Source organism: Vulpes vulpes, chromosome 11 (assembly GCF_048418805.1).
Source record: "Vulpes vulpes isolate BD-2025 chromosome 11, VulVul3, whole genome shotgun sequence".
NCBI lineage: Eukaryota > Metazoa > Chordata > Mammalia > Carnivora > Canidae > Vulpes > Vulpes vulpes.
In genome coordinates this window covers 39604128-39624808 of record NC_132790.1, presented here as the reverse complement: position 1 = coordinate 39624808, position 20681 = coordinate 39604128, and the positions used below count along the sequence as shown (strand labels likewise).

At 36.8% G+C, this 20681-nt stretch overlaps 1 protein-coding gene across 3 annotated transcripts in view; it reads right to left on the bottom strand.

The window, feature by feature from the left end:
• The window catches only part of FOLH1 (folate hydrolase 1), a 76412-nt gene that overhangs the window by 3800 nt on the left and 51931 nt on the right, over nt 1-20681 (bottom strand). For 2 of the 3 annotated variants that reach the window (XM_025993196.2, XM_025993197.2), the window contains 5 exons: nt 19329-19419; nt 13824-14088; nt 13462-13543; nt 9112-9204; nt 6690-7586 (listed from right to left, as the gene is read on the bottom strand). In XM_025993196.2, coding sequence (XP_025848981.2) covers nt 7397-7586; nt 9112-9204; nt 13462-13543; nt 13824-14088; nt 19329-19419 — 721 coding nt within the window. In that variant the 3' untranslated portion in view covers nt 6690-7396. Of the gene's footprint in view, nt 1-6689; nt 7587-9111; nt 9205-13461; nt 13544-13823; nt 14089-19328; nt 19420-20681 lie in introns of those variants that run through there. The other variant, XM_072726158.1, reaches the window with a different exon arrangement.

Below are 20681 nucleotides of genomic sequence, written 5' to 3'. Positions count from 1 at the left end.
AGGCCCAGGCAATAACACATCCATCTGGACTGTAACATGGATTGTAACGTGACCCACCAGATTCTGGCACCTGAAAATCATGGGTGGTACAGCCCAACTTTGCTACTAACAAACACTAATAAATTCCAATGTTGACATCCGTGTGGTTGGTGGGAAGAGTTGGTGAGTCTTTTCACCAGAAAGTGATCAAGAAGTTATAAAACTGTGGTCAGTATTACATGGGCAATTAGAAATAGATGTGAACATTTATATGGGAAAAACAGCCTAAATTAGGCCAACCTGGTCATCTGCTTTTCAACCAATAGGGACAACTTTTGGCCAGAATATTTAGGACCAACTCAGCCTGTAAAGCCAGGTATCAGCTTGGCGTTAACAGTAATGCTGCATAGCAAGAACCCAAATGCAGCAGCTACAAGCATCGTTAGAACTGGATCTCAAATGAACATTTGAAAGTATTTTATAGCATAGGTCCCTTCAGAACATAGTGTATTATAGTACATTTTCTGATACATCTGGGATGCAAGTACTGCTAACTAGGACTGCTAACTGATTTAAAAATAAATCAGGTTGGTTTGGAGGTTGGTTAGGTTGGTTGAGTAGCCAACTCTTGGTTGCAGCTCAGGTCATGATCTCAGGGTCTTGAGATCGGACTCCATGTGGAGCTTGGAGCCTGCTTGAGATTCTCTCCCTCTAGACCTCCCCACGTCCCCCCTTGCTGCTTCTCTTTCTCTTAATAGACGTGCTACACTTTTACTAGAAGATTAGGTTATTGTAGCTGTAAACACAAGTTCAGGCTATTCTGGTTGGATTTACATAATCACCTAATCTCTTAAGGAAACATCAACAAATCTACCTGATGGTGGTAGATAATTAGATCAGTGTGTTTGATGTCATTTGATTTTACATTTTCAAGCCCACATAGGATGACTTCACATATGCTTTTCAGTGACGATTCTAAAGTCAAAATATGTTAACTACAATAGGACTCTTGCATGAATTTTTTTAAAAAAGAAACTAGTTTTTAGAGCAATTTTAGGTTCACAGCAAAGCTAAGGGGACAGTGTGGAGATTTTCCATGTACTCTTTGCCCCTACACATGCACAATCTCCCCCATTATCAACATCTCTCAGCAGAATGGTGCATTTGTTACAACTGATGAACCTACATATGACATACCGTTGTCACCCAGAGTCCACAGTCCAACACTTACCTATGGGTTCACTCAGTACCGTACATTCTGTGTGTTTGAGTCATTTATAATAAAATGACTCATCATTATAGCATCACACAGAGTAGTCTCCTTGCCCTAAACATCCTCTGTGCTCTACCAAAATTCCCTATGCTGATCATGAATGTTTTTTTTTTAAGTGGAGGATATTTTTCTGAAAAGGCAATTAAAAATAACTATTTTCTGATATAAATTAAAAGCTGTGAGTTCTATTAGAAATCTGTCCTTTCGGGGTGCCTGGATGGCTCAGTCAGTTAACCATCTGCCTTCTGTTCAGATCATGATCTCAGGGTCTTGGGATCCAGCATTGGATCAAGCCCTGTCAGCAGGCTCCCTGCTCAGTGAGGAGCTTGCTTTTCCCTCTCCTTCTGCTCCACCCCCTACTTATGCTCTCTCCACACTCTCTCTCTGCCAAATAAATAAATAAAATCTTAAAAAAAAAAAAAAAAGAAATGTGTCCTTTAGCTTGAAGAAGTTTATAAGCATTTGGTATATATGTTTTCTTATAAAGAACTACTTTTTGTTTGTGAGCTTTTTTAAAGTTAAAAGTTTTACAAACCAAAGAACAGTTTGAATGACTTTTAAGATAAATTTACCACTCAAGAGCAGAACTATCTATGGGGACTGAGTTATATAGGTATGAAACTGTAAAAAAAGGGTACAAATCACTGGGTCAGTATTCCAAAGTATAAATTAGTTGTATCGACTTAGATAAATTCCCAAATCACTGAGCAAAATGAATTTATAGATCAAAAGTTGGTAGTAGGCTAATGAACTTCTCTGGAGCATTATCTACAACTCGCATTACTATGAAAAACAAGAAAGACTCAAAGCATTCTTGAAGAAATAGGTCCATTGAGAAGTATGTCTACTGGTTTAGGGGCCCTTTCAACTCTGGTGTAATACATTATACAGATTAAGTTTTTCTGCACCTCCTCGTCACGTTCTCTTAATTTATTCTTCTTGAGTAATCGTCTTGGCACTGCATTTCAGCTTGCCATTTTGTCGCCCCGGTTCACTTCTCCTGAGCAACAGATTTATGTTTATCTTAAAGTAGTGGCTGACCTTCAAGAGAGGTAGAGGTGAAGACCCCTGCTGTTTAGGTATGCATACTCATACTACTTTGTGCCTTGGTTTTTTTTTTTTTTTTTTTTAATTTATTTATGATAGTCACACAGTCTCTCTGTGTGAGAGAGGCAGAGACACAGGCAGAGGGAGAAGCAGGCTCCATGCACCGGGAGCCCGACTTGGGATTCGATCCCGGGTCTCCAGGATCACGCCCTGGGCCAAAGGCAGGCACTAAACCGCTGCGCCACCCAGGGATCCCTTGGTTTTATGTTCTAATCCTTATTCTTTTATTTTCTTTCTCCTGAGTATGCACATACACACAGCCCTCAGGGAGAAAAGTGGAGATTAGTTATTAATAATGAAATTATTGATTTCAAAGAGCCTATAAGTTAAGTATGGTAACATCTTGTTATATTCATTGCAGATATTTTTCCAATATGGTGTTTCCATTTTGTTTACAGATCATTTGATTACATTCCCCCCCCCCCCACTTTTTAAGTATAGTTGATCCTATCCATTTAGACATTAAAACATACACTCATTTCATTCTGATTTTATGGTTGTATTCCCCATATTTAATTGCTTATTTCATCTGATTTTATTTTGGCATTTGAATATATTCTGGGATGAATATAAGTTGAACTGAATTTAAATTATTTGATTAAAATATAAATTTGTTTTGATTGAATACAAAGTGAATTTAAATTATTTGAAAATTTCACTATTTGGCATTGAATTTGATTTTTTTATTAAAATCCCCAACTTATGTATTGAAAGATTTGATTTACTCAAGTAAATGTAGTGGAGAGTGTATGAATTGAAATATGAGAAATCATAATAATAAGCCCTAATAATCAGATGAAATTCCATCTCTATTGGACTTTATAATCTTTTGAGTTTCCCAAAGCAATGTATGTTTTATAAATTTTCCTATCAGATGAACATATAAGTCATTAAATCTGTGTGTCAATGTAGCCCACAGAGTAAGACAGAAATATAGAGTACTATCCCTCAGACTAGAAAAGTACCTTTAGGGGTGCCTGGGTGGCTCAGTTGGTTAAGTGTCTGCCTTCAGCTTGGGTCATGGTCCCAGGGTCCTGGGATACAGCCCTGGATCAAGCCCTGCCAATGAGCTCCTTCCTCAGTGGGGAGTTTACTTCTCCTTCTCCCTCTCTCCCCCGCCTTGTTCATACTGTCTCTCTTACTCTCTCTTCCTCTCAAATAAATAAAATCTTTTTTTAAAAAGTAACTTTAGTATACATATTGACTTATTTTTCTATTTATTATTCTAATTTGATATTCTTTTTTTGAGCTATAAAACCACTTACCCATACATCTTTCTCATCTAACTACATAGCGGACAGCCTGTAGCCATCCTTCCTGCCTTCGGTTGATATGGAACCCATTATGGTTCTGAAGTTGTCCCAAGAGATTAATAAGAAACAAAGATTTTGAGGAAGTCCATGGAACTAAGTTCATCTTTAAAGTTCATGCATTGTCTTTCCAATTTCATAAAACAGCCAAATTTGGCCTTAGTATAATTATGAAATTGCTGTCCAAAATATAAACAGCATCTTTATCATTTTCATGCCATTACAGCTGTGTAAATGATTTTACTTAATAGTTATTAAATATCTAGATGGATGTAAAATTTATTTGGTGTATTTCCTGTGCACAAAACTAGTTAATTCACCTCATTTTTAAACTACAGCCAACAACAAATATGTAACTGCAATCTGGAGAGACACATCTTACAACCTTCTAGATAGAAAAAAAACATAAGCAAATGAAAAGATGCATATAAAAGAACAAACAATAATTTAAAATTTTAGGTCTGGAAGCTATAATAGGTATCTAATTCAACTATATCATCATATAGAAAAGACAAAAAAAATGATACTTGTTACCATATTAAGAAATGCCCTATCACTCAAATGACAATATTAAACATGTATTGATTAGTAATTATACGCTGGACACTGTTCTAAGTGCTTTGTATGTCTTTTAGTACTTACAGAAACCTTATCAAATACTGTTTAATATCCATTCTATAGATTAAGAAGCTAAAGAGAGCCTTAATAATTTGCCCATAGTCATCCAAGTGAAAGGAGCAGGGTTTGAACCTGGCAGTCTGTCTCCCATAGCTGTTTCAGACTGTCACTGCATGACCTCTTGCACACACTTTTTTTTTTTTTAAAGATTTTATTTATTTGAAGAGAAAGAGTGATAGAGCATGAGTGGGGGAGGGGCAGAGGGAGATGAAGCAGCAGACTCCCTGCTGAGCAGGGAGCCTGATGTGTGGCTCCATCCCAGGACCCCGGGATCATGACCTGAGCCTAAGGCAGATGCTTAACCCTCTAAGCCACCCAGGTGTCCCGTTACTGTATGATCTCTTGTGAATGATAATTACATCAAATGTATTGCCAAAATATGTTATTAAGTCATGCAATTAAACAAAATGTTTTGGGGGGAATGCTTAATGCGTATTTATAATTAGACTGAAAGTTCACAAAACTTTCCAGTATGGAGTGGGGGTTTATCCACTTTTTTAAATGAGAATGTTCGCCTTGTCCCAAGTCCCATGAATCACCTACAGTGTTGTCCAACTATCTCTGTCATCAGTTAAAGCCTGTTAGTATGCTTGATCAAGTCCCATTACAAGGCATTGCTGAAATATTAGTGCTGAGCACATCACTGCCCAGACACTCCATTTGCCAAACACATCATCTCCCAGACACAGTTCCATACACATGCTACCGGCTCTTCACAAATGAGTGGTTGCTGCGGACTCTGGATCCTAGGAGAGAAACGCTGGAGCCATAATAATGATCAAGACTTTTCACAAGTATTGGTAGAGGTTAAGATAAGGGAATGGGCAAACATCCCAGAAAGACTTTGCAGAAGCAATGAAATGTGAAAGATAAGAGGAAAGTCTTGTCATTTCTGAGGGTAAAGGCCTGCATGACACAGGTGTTATGAGAAAAAATTCAGGTTGCGATTTCTTGTCGGGTTAATACCCTTCCCATCCATCTATGCCTAGGCCAGACTGCTTCCATAAAATGTAAATCTTACCATATGTCTAAGCTGCTTGACTTTACTACATGGCTTTTTATACAGGAAGAGTCACACTCCTTAGTGTCATCTTCCCAAACCTTACATGATCTGATGCTAAACATATAGATTGTCCTCCCACACATTCCTTGGATTCTGGTAACACTAAATTCTTTGCATTTCTCTAATCTGCCAATTTTCTTCTTATTTCTGTTCTTTTGTATAACATGATTTCTTTGCATTGGGAATATAAGTGAATAAAACCACTTTGTAACAGTTTTGCTCAGGAAAATTGAAGATGTACACGCTTTACAACCCAGACATTCATTTAGGAAGATGCCATCAGAAAAGAGAATAACCTGAATATTTGCACTGAGAGAGACATGTTGATAGGAGCAAAAGACAGAAAACAAGCCAAACTCCCACCAGCAGAAAAAAGGAATAAATGCATTGTGTTGTGCCAGCTGTCCAATTCATTGCTTCTCTGCTCCAAATTTACTCTTTGTTGCTGTGCTTTGTATATATATCTGGACTGTTTGAAAATTTCTTTGCCAAGAGGCATGATGTTAAACTTTGTGAGCAGAAGGCATTGTAGACACATTGCAAGAAGTGTCTACTTCTTATCCTTCTTGGTTCATGCAGTGCTCCCATCCCGCAGTGCTCTCATCCTGCAGGGCCCTAATGCTCCAGTGTCCCCATCCTGTAGTGTTCTCATCCCGCAGTGCCCCCATACTGGAGTGCTCCCCTCCTGCAATGCAGGCTACTGTTAGAGCAGTTGGCTTCTTGCAGTTCATGGTAGTCAGAAGTCAGTAACCGAGAGATTCTTTGAACATGGCCCTTGGTTGGTGGGATGGCAGAGTGCCTCTGGCAAGGCAGTTTCCCCTAATCAGCTTCCCACAGTGGCCTAGAGTGTATACAGGTCTCTGGGGAGTTTTGCAAGTTCTGCTAGCACAGCACTGCAGTGCCTTCTCTGTTGTTCTGTAAGTCCCATAGTGTGGGGGAAATTCTTCACTGGCTGCTGAAATTCTTCTCAGCCCTACGTATAGTGACTGCTCCTTGTATCTGCTATACTTCCATACTTACATGCTCTAGAGTTCTCTTTACCTTTTACTAGGCAGTATCTCATTATTGCAATGCTATTATAACTAATCATTCTTTATATTAACTTTCCCTGTTTATGCTGCTGTGTGGTTTCCCTGTCTTAACCGGACCCTGACCGATAAATGTTATATTCATGCAAGTGAATTGCTCAAAATCAGTGAACTCTAGTGAACCACAGCCACAATGACACATGGATGCACCTTCAAAGGTGAGTGAAAAAAAAATCAATTCTTAGAAAATATATACAGTATGATTTTATTTATAAACAGTTAAAAAAACACAAAGCCAAAAACACATAAGGAATATAGCCATGTGTAGAATAACTATAAGAGAAAAGATTCACAAGAGATTCAAAAAAGTATCTCTGGCTGAAGATGGAGGCACACTGGTCAGTGGTACATGGGGGATTTAAAGATACTGGTAATGTTCCTTTTCTTAATCTGGTTATTTGTGGGGGGCGGTTCTACAAATATTCATTTCTTTACTTTTTTTTTACTATACATATGTTACATATACCTTTGATATAAATAGGGTATTTGCTAATTTAATAAAAGTAAAAATCCTTTATGGTACAGAGTGACTATTTACCAGCAGTGTGATTAGACCAGAGTAGCTCAACTAGTACACTAAGATAGTGATCTCTTAGCCCTGGGTGGCCAGGAGGGCTGACATGAGTGCTGAGTTAGACTTGATTCCCTATAATGTCACATAGGATTTTTAATATAGTAGATATTTGTCTTACTTTTAACTTAGTTCAAATTCAGAATAACCTTCTATAATTATAGAATAAAAATTGTCCATCTTTCTTTTTTGATTCATAGGGAGAAGACAGAATGTGAAGATGTGTGTGTATTAGCTTTATTTTTTAGTTTATTTTTTAGAATAAAGCTTTCATGATTCTGAGTGACAGACCATCCCTATTTAATATGAGTTCTCAGAAGAACCACCTTAGGCTACTTCCCTCAGAGTCCCGGCTGCAGCCTGCACAGTAAAGGCTGCAATTGAGATCTGTCTCTTCACTTCTCCCCAGGCCTTGGAAGAATCCACTTTGCTTTCAATATCAAACAGAGCATCGTAAATTCCTGGGAATGACTCCCCTGCATACTTGTTGTGGCTGCTTGGAGCATAGATGATGTGCCTGTTGATAAAAACAGTTCACTGTCCATGGGTTGTCCACATGATACATACAAGAGAAAAACAGGAGCACTCTGCATATCCTGGAGTGCATAATTCTAATTTTATGATTTGAATAAGCCACTTGTCAGCTAAACTTTCAAGTTTAATCACCTCCAAAGACCAATCTATGAAGTATACATTAATCAATTATGTTTTGACTTAAGTGGTTCAGTGCAACAAAAATAACAATGGGAGCCCCAATCACTTGTATCTACTATGGATCATGCTTGCAATTAAATGATTTGCCTAGAATTTTTCTGATTCTTAAAAATGAACTCTACAGGGGAGCTTAGATGGCTGAGCTGGTTAAGCCTCTGACTTGACTCTCAGCTTCAGCTCAGGTCATGATCTCAGGGTCTTGGGATCCAGTCTTGGTTCCATGCTCAGTGAGGAGTTTGCTTCTATTGCCTCTCTCTCCCTATCCTTCTGCCCCTCCTCCCACTTGCCCGTGCTTGCCCACTCTCTCTCTCTCTAAAATAAATAAATCTTAAAAAAAAAAACCAACTCTACAAAGTTGATACTAGCATTTCAAAAAGGAAGAAATTGAGATCTATGAGATTAAGTGATCAGTCCTAAGCTACATTGCAAATAAGTACTGTCTTTTCACTATTCCTGAAATGTAGCACAGTTGTGATTATTAAAGTCCCATTTCTGATCTGCCAACCTACTATTATGATTTTCTCTTTAAAAAAGAAGACACACTAGCATGTTAGAATGCCTAGCATAAAGCATGAATAATCATTAAAAGCAACTTTGAAAGTGTAACATGGCCAAGGTGGTGATGTTTTATGTTTTTATGTTTTCATGTCATAGCCCATAAAGGGAAGGATATGCTGCCAAGCAAAGAGATAAAGAAGGAAGGAAGCACAATCATGCTGCCATTGGGAAACCAGTCACCATGTTTGAATGATGTCCTTACTTCTAATTCTGATCCTTTGATAATCCATAGACAGAAAGATGGGGCCATTTCTTGCTAGTCACTGATCTAATTCGTCCTGCAATTCTTAGTAAGATCAATCTAATGTTCATCACTGATATTTATCAGAAATATTTACAGTTGTCAAAAATTAGAAAAAAATGTGAATATTGAGAGTACATAAATATATATTTCATACATTTTAAATACATGTATTATGTCTTACGTGTATATATATAAACACAAATATATTTAAAATGAGGGAGGAGCTAAAACTATATGAACCAAATATAAGCATGATTTTATAATTAACTGAGGGAATCGGGTAATTTTTATTTTCTACTTGTGACTTTGGATCTTCTAAATTTCCTACAATGAACATATATTGTTTTATAATCAGGAGTAAAAAAAGACATTAACAAGAAAATATGTAAAAATAATATATCATTTTCTACATATATTGAAATTTCTATTTGCTTATAAGAAATCAGCTATTTTTTCCACAGTGTTAAAAAAATAAGAAAAAAAAAAAGATATAATCAAGAGTCAAGAGTCATATTTGTATCCTTACCTATAGAAAGGCCGGTCTGGTAATCCTAAAGGATCAATAAATGCTCGTTCCAAAAACATGAGTTGATCATTCATAATTCTTAAAAATATTGGGCTAAACAAGAAAACAAATACCACTGTCACTACATGAGACTGTGTGCAGTATACAGCAAACTAAAAATTCACAACAAAGCTAAAGATAACTAATATATCTTAAATCCCTCTGACATGCAAATTAAGAATAGTGTACATGGTTATTATTAAATTCCTATAAAATACTCTTCTGCTGAGGCTTATAAAACCACATAAAGTTTTATGTGCCAGTTGAGACAGACAGCAGTAATTTGTATTTATTTTGAAATAATAATTGACAAACCCAGGTATTTAAATACAGGCAAGATGTTTTCCATCTTAGGTATCCTAATAATCTACTCAAAGAAGTCATTTCAACATTCAATGGGATAGTCTATTAATGGTTAGTAGGATTCCTGGAAAATTATACATATTTACCAGATGATAGCCAATGTTTTTATTATTATTATTATTATTATTTTTTATTATGATAGTCACAGAGAGAGAGAGAGAGAGGCAGAGACACAGGCAGAGGGAGAAGCAGGCTCCATGCACCGGGAGCCTGACGTGGGATTCCATCCCGGGTCTCCAGGATCGCGCCCTGGGCCAAAGGCAGGCGCCAAACCGCTGCGCCACCCAGGGATCCCCTGTTTTTATTATTATTAAAGATAAACTATCATGAATACAAGAAATGGTGTTTACTTTATCCTTTTAATAAGATTTGAAAGCCTGCTATTATCAATTATCAGATACCGCCTGCTTTCACAAAGTTCACATTCCAAAGGGGGGGAATATATTATTGTAATAAGAATGATTTTATATCATTGAACATTTATCATCTTGAATAATTCAACAATGAGTTATTAAATTCAACATATTGATTCTGTTATAACTTAACTAATGAGAACTGTTAAACAATAAGGAACAACAAATCGCTGTATTTAATAATTCAATTATCTCTTAATTTTGTTATATTTTAGTCTATATTTAGCAACTGATTGCTAGGTGCCAATTATTATACTGAGGATTATATAATTTTTAAAAAGATTTTATTTATTTATTTATTTATTTATTTATTTATTTATTTATTTAGAGGTAGCATATGCACTGGAGTCAGGGTAGAGGCAGACAGAGAGGAAGAGAGAGAATCTTAAGCAGATTCTGCGCAGAGCCCAACTCACTTGAGATCATGCCCTGAGCCAGAAATCAAGTCAGACACTCAAGTGACTGAGCCACCGAGACACTCCAAATGGTTATGTAACATTTTCTCTAATCTTCAGAGCAATCCTGCAAGTTGGGCAGGACAAGAACCCCACTCCATAGGTAAGATAGCTAAGATTCAGCAGTTAAACAACTTGCCCAGGTTCACAGCTGGAAACTTTTAGAATGAAATAGAAGCTCAATACTATTATTTCAACTGCACTATGTTGACAAAAGGAAAAAAAAAAACTAAAGGCCCTATAATTTGAATTTAAGCTATCTTCAACATTCATTTATTCAATATCAAGAACTCAAGTTTTGTGGGACAACTGGGTGGCTCAGCGGCTGAGCACCTGCCTTCAGCTCAAGGAGTGATCCCACAGTCCTGGGATCAAGTCCCATATCAGACTCCCTGTGTGGAGCCTGCTTCTTTCTCTGCCTTGTCTCTGCCTCTTTCTCTCTGTGTCTTTCATGAATAAATAAATAAAATCTTAAAAAAAAAAAAAAAGAACTCAGGTTTTGTGATGAGTAGCAAGGTAAATAAACTCCATGTAGATTTTACCTGTGAGCAGTTCATATAAACTGACAGAAGAGACAGTTGCATAAAACATAATTTCAGTAATTTCTGAACCAAATTCATGACATATTACATCAACAAAAATTCATGTGGACATACACATACACATCTCTCCATCTGTGGATTTCTGCTTTTGCGGTTACTAATGAAAAAACATAATGTTCTTTGTAGAAAACACAGCTTAATTTGAAGTAGCCCTGGGAGGTAAATGCTCAGAACATCAGAGTTAAGTAAAGGGGATCTTTTTATTCCAGAAGCCTCCCTAGAGCAAGTGAAAGACAATGAAGTCTTCAAGTTGAATACTTGAAGGTACCAAGGAGACAACACTCTTTACCCTTTGAAAGATCTAGAGATTGATTCAACAGAAGTAGAAGCACAGAAATATCTCTTCTTCAGATTTATTTTTTTTTAAGATTTTTTTATTTATTCATGATAGACACAGAGAGAGAGAGGCAGAGACACAGGCAGAGGGAGAAGCAGGCTCCATGCAGGGAGCCCGATGCGGGACTCGATCCCAGGTCTCCAGGATCACACCCCGGGCCAAAGGTAGGCGCTAAACCTCTGAGCCACCCAGGGATCCCCTCTTCCTCAGATTTAAAAGTTTGAGTTGAGACATGCAGTTTACAATTAAACATCCAGTTTAATTTACTTTAGCCAGCATTTACTATTATCATTATTACTATTTACTATTATCATATGCAATGCATTGCTGCAGGTGTTTCAGAGTTTATAAATGGTGTAGAGACACAAACTATACTTCAACTATTATTCAGAGCGGATAAGACAAATACAGAAATACTCAAGGAAGGAAAGGGAGAGAGAGAGTTTTAAGCAGGCTTCATGCCCAGCACGGAGTCTGATGTGGGGCTCAATCTCACAACACTGAGATCATGACCTGAGCCAAAATCAAGAGTCAGATGTTTAACCAACTGTGTCCCCAGGAGCCCCTTGAATTGTTTGGTATTATAATTTGTATCTTTCTATGAGAAGCTCTTTTTTTTCTTTCCAAACTTGAAACTCTTTCCTGAGGAAAAAGTTCAAGAAATGTAAATACTATGGCAAAGCCTAAGAACTCTGTAAATTACTCTTGAAACTTTACCAGTATGTATTTATACTTCTCAAAAGGGGTTTTATTTTTTATTTTTATTTATTTAATATTTTCAAAAATGTTTTTACAACAATTCGCAATGCTACCAGAAAAGTGTGAGAGCATCTGCTCCATTGCACCATCTGGCAGAATGTGTACAACCAAGTTTTAAATCATTACTAAGTTGATATGAAAATAGTATAATATTATTTTTAAATTAGTGAATTTGAATATTTTTCATACCTATTTCTGTACAGATAGTGTCTTCTTTTTGAATTGTCTTGCTTATTGCCAACATTTTCAGCTTTGCTCTTCTGGATTTTCTTACCAATTTTCAAATATTATTTTTATGATGTTTATGTTACTCCTTTTCCATATTTGCTGGAAAAGAGGTTTCCTAGACTTCTATCTTTGCTTTTGATGATCAACAATCATATTAGTAATCATTTCAGTGTTCTCAAACTTGTCTGCTTTGTCATTTCCCTGTTGCTTCCAAACTGGGAATTTCACTTCTCAGAAATTTCAACTTTTAGTAATGAATTCTATACCCATTGCTTACATTGCATGCAATTTGAAGTGAGGTTCTAAACTCACTTTCTTATCAGTTGCTACACGAGCTTATACAACATTATTGTTGAATATGTCTTTCTTCCTCCATTTATTATTATTATTTTAATTTATTTTTATATATCCTTCATTACAAATACACTTTTTTACACAAAAACATTCTTATATGACACTCATCTATTTTTGGACTGTCTGCTCTTATCTTTCTATGTATTTTTGCACCAGTCCCCATAAATTTGATATTTGTAATATAATAATAGTCTTAATATACAGTAGATGTTCACTCTTAAACTTCTATTTTAAAAAAAGTCCTTAATTATTTTTCTCCCATCTTAAAATTTTATTCCAATTATGTTCACTTCTGTGATTTCACACAGAATTAATCCTAAGTGCTTAATATTTGAAGAAAAATGGCTTCTCAATACTTGTTCTGGAGAAAGAATTTTACCAGGTGGAAGTGGAAATGAACTGTGGAGGTAATGACATTAGAAGAGAAAGAAAAGAAGGTGTGTTCTGGAAGTAGGAGAATTTGGTTGAGGTTGATGGATAGACACTGAAAGAATACGAGACAAGGCTAGAAAAAGCTGAGGTCACTCAGCAGAGGACTTTCAATGCTAAGGTGGGAATTTTGTAACTAGGCAGCTGTAGTAAAGGAGGCGCTGGCATTTCTCAGCACACAGCTGCCACTTAGAATATAAGAGGTGGTCTGGGAGAAATATGGTGGCCCTGAGCAGGATGCCTGACGGTGGGGAGACAGGAAGGAGCAAAAGACTTTCCAAAGATATTTCAGCAATAAAGAAGTCAAGTAGTATCTCTTTTTCATTGTACCTGGGATAAACATAAGCATAACTTAAAAATATGGAACATACTTCTTTTTGTCCAAGTCTTCAAGTCTCTTACTGAACTTAGAAGCAATTTCCGTAAAGTTCTTCACAGCAGAGAAAAGTGAATCTGAAATAGAAATCGGGGCCTAATGACGTTGTCCCATGGCTTATGCAAAGGGAACAATATAGGAAGCTGTTTGTTCTCTTCTGCATTTTACAAGGCAATTTTATTTTATATATTATAAGATGAGCATCAGTGAAATGAAAAATACATTTATAGATGTAAACCAAGTATCTGATCACAGGGACTGGCAATAAATAATAAGTGGATAAATGTAAGTCATTATATATTAGAGATTGATTGAAACACAGAGATAATGAATTTTGAAAGAGGAAGTGTAGCATACCAAATGACACGCCGTATGTTTTCATTTCTTGTGGATGTTTCATTGAAATGTTGTAGATTTTGTCAGCATACTTTCTTAAAACTACAGCATAATCTCGACAGTCAAATGGGAGTACAATGGAATTGGCTAGTTCAAATACCATCCCTCCTCGGACTTGGGCCACAGTGAGGTGATACTTAAAAGTTGGATCATAAAACTTTTCCACCAATTCATATGTTTCATAGACACTGTGATACAATGGATAACTCCTGAATTTGTTTGTTTCCTACAAAAAAAAAAAACCACACACACACAAACATATATCTCTTGTAAGACAACTTATAATAAAATGCATCATACCATATTCACCATAAATATTAGTAATAACTGTTTTGGTCAGTGATGAAATGAAGGGAAGTATTTAAGTACCTCAATAAGCCACTTACTAAGGGGTTAATATTATAATATTAAAACACACCCCTGGTGTGTAATTTAAAAATATGTGTATGTAACATAAATTATAGTGAAAAATTATCTGGGAAGACCTAACAGTTTTGCCTTCAAGGATACAGGAGATGTGAAAACGTTTCTGAAACAAAGACAAGATGATGTTGCATTTCAGTACAAATAATTTAAGAAGACAGAGAATTGTTAGGGGCCATGGTAAATGAGCAGTACACAATATTATATAGGGTAATGCTGCAAATTGTCAGTGATCACCCATGAATGGATGATTCTCTGACAAGCAGTGTGCAGAAGCATGAAGAATCTGCTTGAGGTGAGGTGTTTAGTAGTGGATTCAGAATCTTACCAAAGAGAAAGAATGCTCAGACTTAAAGAAGACACAAAGAAAATACACAAATGACAAGAGGTGAGGACTTTTCAAACTTTGAGTTGCTGATTTATGCCTTCTGCCTGCTTCATTGAGTTGTTTATTTTTTTATTGACATAAAAGAACACTTTATATACCAGTGTGTTAAAGAGGCTGAGATTCTAAAATGAGACACCTAAGTTTGAATCCGGGCTTTAGAACTTGTTACCAAATGACTTTGAGTGGTTATTAACCCATAGAGTATTAGCTTTTTTTTTTTTTTTTTACTGTAGTATTCTCATGACTAAAACATAGATAATATTAACTTCTACCCTCACTCAACCCTCATCTAACCCTGCCTAACTTCCAACCCCAATGGTATATTAAAGATTTTCTGTGTAGGGAGAATAACTAGAGATTTTAGATCTAAAGACCTACAGATTTTCAGTTGCTGCCTCCACATGGAACAACTAGAAGAGGCATTCTAGATCACTCTTCTCTGAGGCTTCCCATTGGACAAATGCCACCCTTGCATACAAGGCTTCGGTCAGCTATTTATGGACTCACTCCTAAATAAGACAGGTTGCCAAAGATGATCAGGTATTTGATAGCCTTTGACTTGAAAGATACAGACCAAACACACAAACTAAAATAAAATCAACTCAAGAGTAAGGAGGTGGGATGCTTCGGTGGCTCAGTCAGCTAAGCATCTGCCTTTGGCTTGGGTCATCATCCTAGAGTCCTGGGATCCAACCCTGCATTGAGCTCCCTGCTCAGTGGAGAGCCTGCTTCTCACTCTCCCTCTGCTGCTCCCCCTGCTTGAGCTCTCTGTCAAATAAATAAATAAAATCTTAAAAAAAAAAGAGTAAGGAGATACTGCATGGAATGGAGGGAAACTTAATAACAATAATAACTCAATAAAAAATGAATGACAGTTGAGAGAAATATTCCTGATAGAAAAAAAAAAACAGAAACAAAAGATAAAAAAAAATAAAAACATCAGAAAATAAACCCAGATGTTAAACTACTAATTGTTCAAAAAAGATGAAAGAGGGAAGAAGTGATCAAAGGAAAAAGCATTCTCTCCAACTGTTAAGACATGGGTTTCCAGACCAAAGGGCTCACTCTGTGCCTAGCCCACTGGAAGGAAAAATGGTTGTAACCAAGGCACACGTATACACCAAGGACCACATGGAAGATACTAAAACCTTCCTTCAAAAAAAATCATGGTACTACTGGTGTGAAAACAGACATGTAGATCACTGAATGAAACAGAAAACAAATCCATACATACATGGTCATTTAATCTATGACAAAGGTAGCAATAATGACACAGAGGAGAAAAGACAGTCTCTTGAATAAATAGTGCTGGGAAAACTGGACAGCTATATGCAAAAGAATGAAAGTGGACTACTTTCTTACCCCATACACAAAAAATAAATTAAAAATGGAAGAAAGACTTGAACTGAAGACCTGAAACATTAAGTCTTAGAAGAAAACATGGGCAGTAAGCTTTTTGACATGGTCTTAGTAATATTTTTTGGACCAATTTCCTCTACAAAGGCAGCAAAAGCTAAAATATACACACGGCACTACATCAAAATAAAAAGCTTCTAAGCAGCAAAGAAAACAATCAACAAAAGGAAAAGGCAACCTACTGACCAGAAGATGTTTTCAAATTATCCTTTAAGGGTTTACTACCCAAAATATTTAAAGAACTTGCACAACTCAGCAACAAAAACACAAACAACTTGATTAAAAGCTGGGCAGAGAAAAAAAGTTGGGCAGAGGACCTGAATAGACATTTTTACAAAGAAGACATAGATAGCAAAGAGTTACATAAAAAATGTTCAACATCACTCATCATCAGAGAAAGCAAATGAAAATCACAATGAGATATTACCTCACACTTGTCAGATTGGCTACTTTCCAAAAGGCAAAATATAACAAGTGTTGGTGATGTTGTGGAGAATAGGAACCCTCATGCACTGTTGGTGGAAATGCAAAATAGTGCAGCCACTGTGGAAAACTGTAAGGAGATTCCTCAAAAATTTAAAAATAAAAATACCATACAATCCCACAGTTCCAATGCTAGGTATTTATCTGAAAACAACGAAAATACCAATTTAAAGAGATACATGCACCCCTATGTTCACTGCATCATTATTTACAATAGTCAATATATGGAAGCATCCTAAGTGTCCATCAATAGATGAATACATGCACAAACACACACACACACACACACACATGCATACAAACACACACACACAGAGCACACAGAGGAATATTACTCAGCCATAAAAAAGAATGAAATCTTCCATTTGCAACATGGATGGACCTAGAAGGTATTATGCTAAGTGAAATAAGTCAGAAAAAGACGAATACCACTGATTCCTTTTATGTAGAATCTAAAAATCAAAACAAATGAAAACATAAAACATAAAACAGGAACAGACAGATATAAAAAATAACTGCTGCTAGTTATCAGAGAGGGGAGGGATTAGAAGGCAGGCAAAATAGGTGAAGGGGGTTAGGAGTACAAACTTTCAGTTATAAAATGACTAAGTCATAGAGATGTAATGTACAGCACAGAGAATATAGTCAATAATATTGTAATAACTTTGTATCTTGATAGATGGTAACTAGAAATTGTAGAGATCAGTTTGTGATTTATAAAAATCCTGAGTCACTATGATGCATACCTGAAATCAACAAGATACTGAATATCAATTATACTTAAAAAAAAAAATCAGAGCCAAGGGAATCCTAAAGGCTGGAAGACACTGAATGATAAGTTCAAAATTGTGAGGCTACAAGACTCTCAACCAAAAGTTTTGTGCCCAGGCAAACAATCAAAGAATTGTGTGTTGTATAAATATATCTCAGACATGCAAGGGCTTTCCCTTTTGTATGGCCTTTCCAAGAAGCTCCCGAAGGATGTGGTCCAAAAACAGTAGAGTAAACAAGAAAGGGGAGGATACAAAATCCAGGGAAGACAAGATGCAAAACAGGTGAGAAATAAAGGTACTCTCAGACTTCTCAGTGCAAGAAAATTTCACAGGCAAGAGCTGTGCCACAGGAAAAGAGAACCACCAGAGGATCCAGAGGAGTAGGAGAAGAGCCCAAGGGGGAAAGAAATCTGCCATATCACCTGATATGTCGGTTTGCTTTGTTTTTGAAGATTTTATTTATTTATTTGACAGAAAGAGAAAGAGAGCACAGGCAGGGGAGCAGCAGGCAGAGAGAAGCAGACTACCCACTGAGCAGGAAGCCCAATGCAAGTTTCAATTCCAGGACCCTGAGATCATGACCTGAATGGAAGGCAGACACTTAGCCGACTGAGCCGCCCAGGGTCCCTATGTTTGAATATTACTAAAAATTTGTGGTGAACTAGTTATGGATACATGCAGGGAAAAAAAAGATATTCTAATCAATAAGAATAATACAACTACATACTGAGAAAAAGCAATGAGGGAACATATTCAGGAGTTGGGAGAAAAAGTAATATAAAAGAGCTAAATGCCTATATTCCCTAATGACAAGTTAGTGGATAATACATCAAACTGAAAAATAAATAAATAGCAGCATGAACATATTATGTATAAGCATGCAGTGCAATATCAGAAGAAACCAATGAAAAAGCTGAAAACATTTTAATCTGTTGAACAGAATCAGAGGTGACAGGAGCATGCACAAGGAATAAGGGACCACTGTTTTTCATTATACACCTTTACAGAACTGCATGACATTTTATGAACTATTTTCATATGTTACTTTGGTAAAAATAAAAACTATAAAATTGTCATTATCATCAAGAGTCATGAGAGTAGGGGAAAAATCATGACTTATATACGTGTTCATTCATCCTTGTGCCACATATCATAACTTTCCTGTTTAATGAGTGGAGACAGAATGAGATAAAAATCCAAATATTTGCTGGTCTGGATACTAATTAATTTGGAATGATAACAAGTAGGGAGGAGTCAAAGACAATTTCTACATTTCTAGTGTAAGTAAGTGGGTGAAAGCAATGCCACCTAACGAAACAGAAGATATAGTTAAGGGAGCACGTGAAAGTTCAAGTCATAAGGCTCAGGACACCAGATGCAGGCACCAGCCCAAGTAGTAGTACCACCACCTCAACCACTTTTGCTTTATTTATTTATTTATTTATTTTAAAAAACTCTTTTTTTTTCTTTTTTTAAAATTTTTATTTATTTATGATAGTCACAGAGAGAGAGAGAGAGAGGCAGAGACACAGGCAGAGGGAGAAGCAGGCTCCAGGCACCGGGAGCCCGACGTGGGATTCGATCCTGGGTCTCCAGGATCGCGCCCTGGGCCAAAGGCAGGAGCCAAACTGCTGTGCCACCCAGGGATCTCCCCACTTTTGCTTTAAATTCCTCAACTTCTTCAGTGCTTAAGTCACCTTTTTTTAAATACAGAATTATTTTTTAAAAAGATTTATTTATTTATTTATTTATTCATGAGAAACACACACACAGAGAGAGAGAGAAGCAGAGATGCAGGCAGAGGGAGAAGCAGGCCCCATGCAGGGAGCCCGACGTGGGACTCCATCCCGGGTCTCCAGGATCACGCCCTGGGCTACAGGCGGCGCTAAACCACTGTGCCACCGGGGCTGCCCAAATCCAGAATTATTTGTATAGCTAAAATATATTCATAAGTAATCTTGAAAAACTTACTGACAGACTTACCCAGTTTTTAGTGTATCGTGCTCTGCCTGAAGAAATGCCAAGTCTTTGGAAGAACACCTCAAAATCGTTACCAGATCCCAACTTACTAATTCTTTTAGGGATAAAATACAAGAATATTTTAGTAGCTTCTTCAGTGAGTACAAATTAAATATTAATTAAACTCCATTCTTGCTCTTATAAATAAACTTTAGTTTATAAAAATCACCTTAGACTAGCAACAATAACTAGAAATAATGGAGAGGTCTATCAATTCTGACCACAGAGTATCTACTTCCCTAAGACTGTTGTGGGTAGTAGTAACCATTGTTCTTTTCAGTTCCTAGACCCAATTCTAACATGTGGAAGGGGATGTGTGGTGTTTCCACATACCAGGGACAAGCAATTCTCTGGGACACCAGCTGGGTGTCCTCCAATTCAACTCAATTCTGAACCTGAAGACAGTAGCAGATTCACAGGTGAAGGAAGGGCTTGGTCCCACAAGACTGTCCCTCCACAGATTTCAGAAGCCAATCACAAACCCAGGTTGTTATCTGTGGTTTTGACAAACAGGCTACAGATTGGAGATTCCCAAGTTCCTTTCCTTGGGTTTGATTAATTTGCTAGATCTGTTCCCAGAACCCAGAGAAACATTTTACTTACTAGATTGCCAGTTTATTATAAAAGGATATAACTCATAACAGCCAGATGAAGGAGGTACAGAGAGCAAGGTGTGAGGAAAGGGTGCAGAGTTTTCCATGCCCCACTCAGGTGTGCCACTCCGCTCTAAGTGCCACGTATCCACCAACATGGAAGCTCTCTGAACCCTGTCTTTCTAGGTTGGTATGGAGGCTTCATTACAAAGGCATGATTGATTAAATCATTGGCCACTTCAGATTAATTCAACCTCTGCATATGTCCTACCCTTCTAGTTATATGGTTGGTTCTCTGGGCCCTCAGCCCCCCTCCTGAGGTGGGGGTCCAAAGGTCACCCTGTTAATATAACAAGAGACATCCATGTCTCTTTCATCACTTAGGAAACTCTAAAGATTTTAGGAGGTTTCTGTGCCACAAAAGGCGCCAAAGATTGAATATATACTTCTTATTATAAATCATGATATCATACTTGCATAAGTTCCTTTTTATAAAAAGATTCATTAAGTTGGAAAATATTTCCCCTCATTAATTTAATCATCTGTATTTGTTGTTCATGATAAAGTTAAAAGAAGCAGATATTTTTAGATAATTCAGATGTAAATCATACCTTAAGAATTTTTAATTATTCATACTCTTAATAGCCATAATCTCATCTATAATCAATCTGTATCTCTAAGATATTTATTCCTTGAACCTTGCTTATGAAGGACACGACCTGAA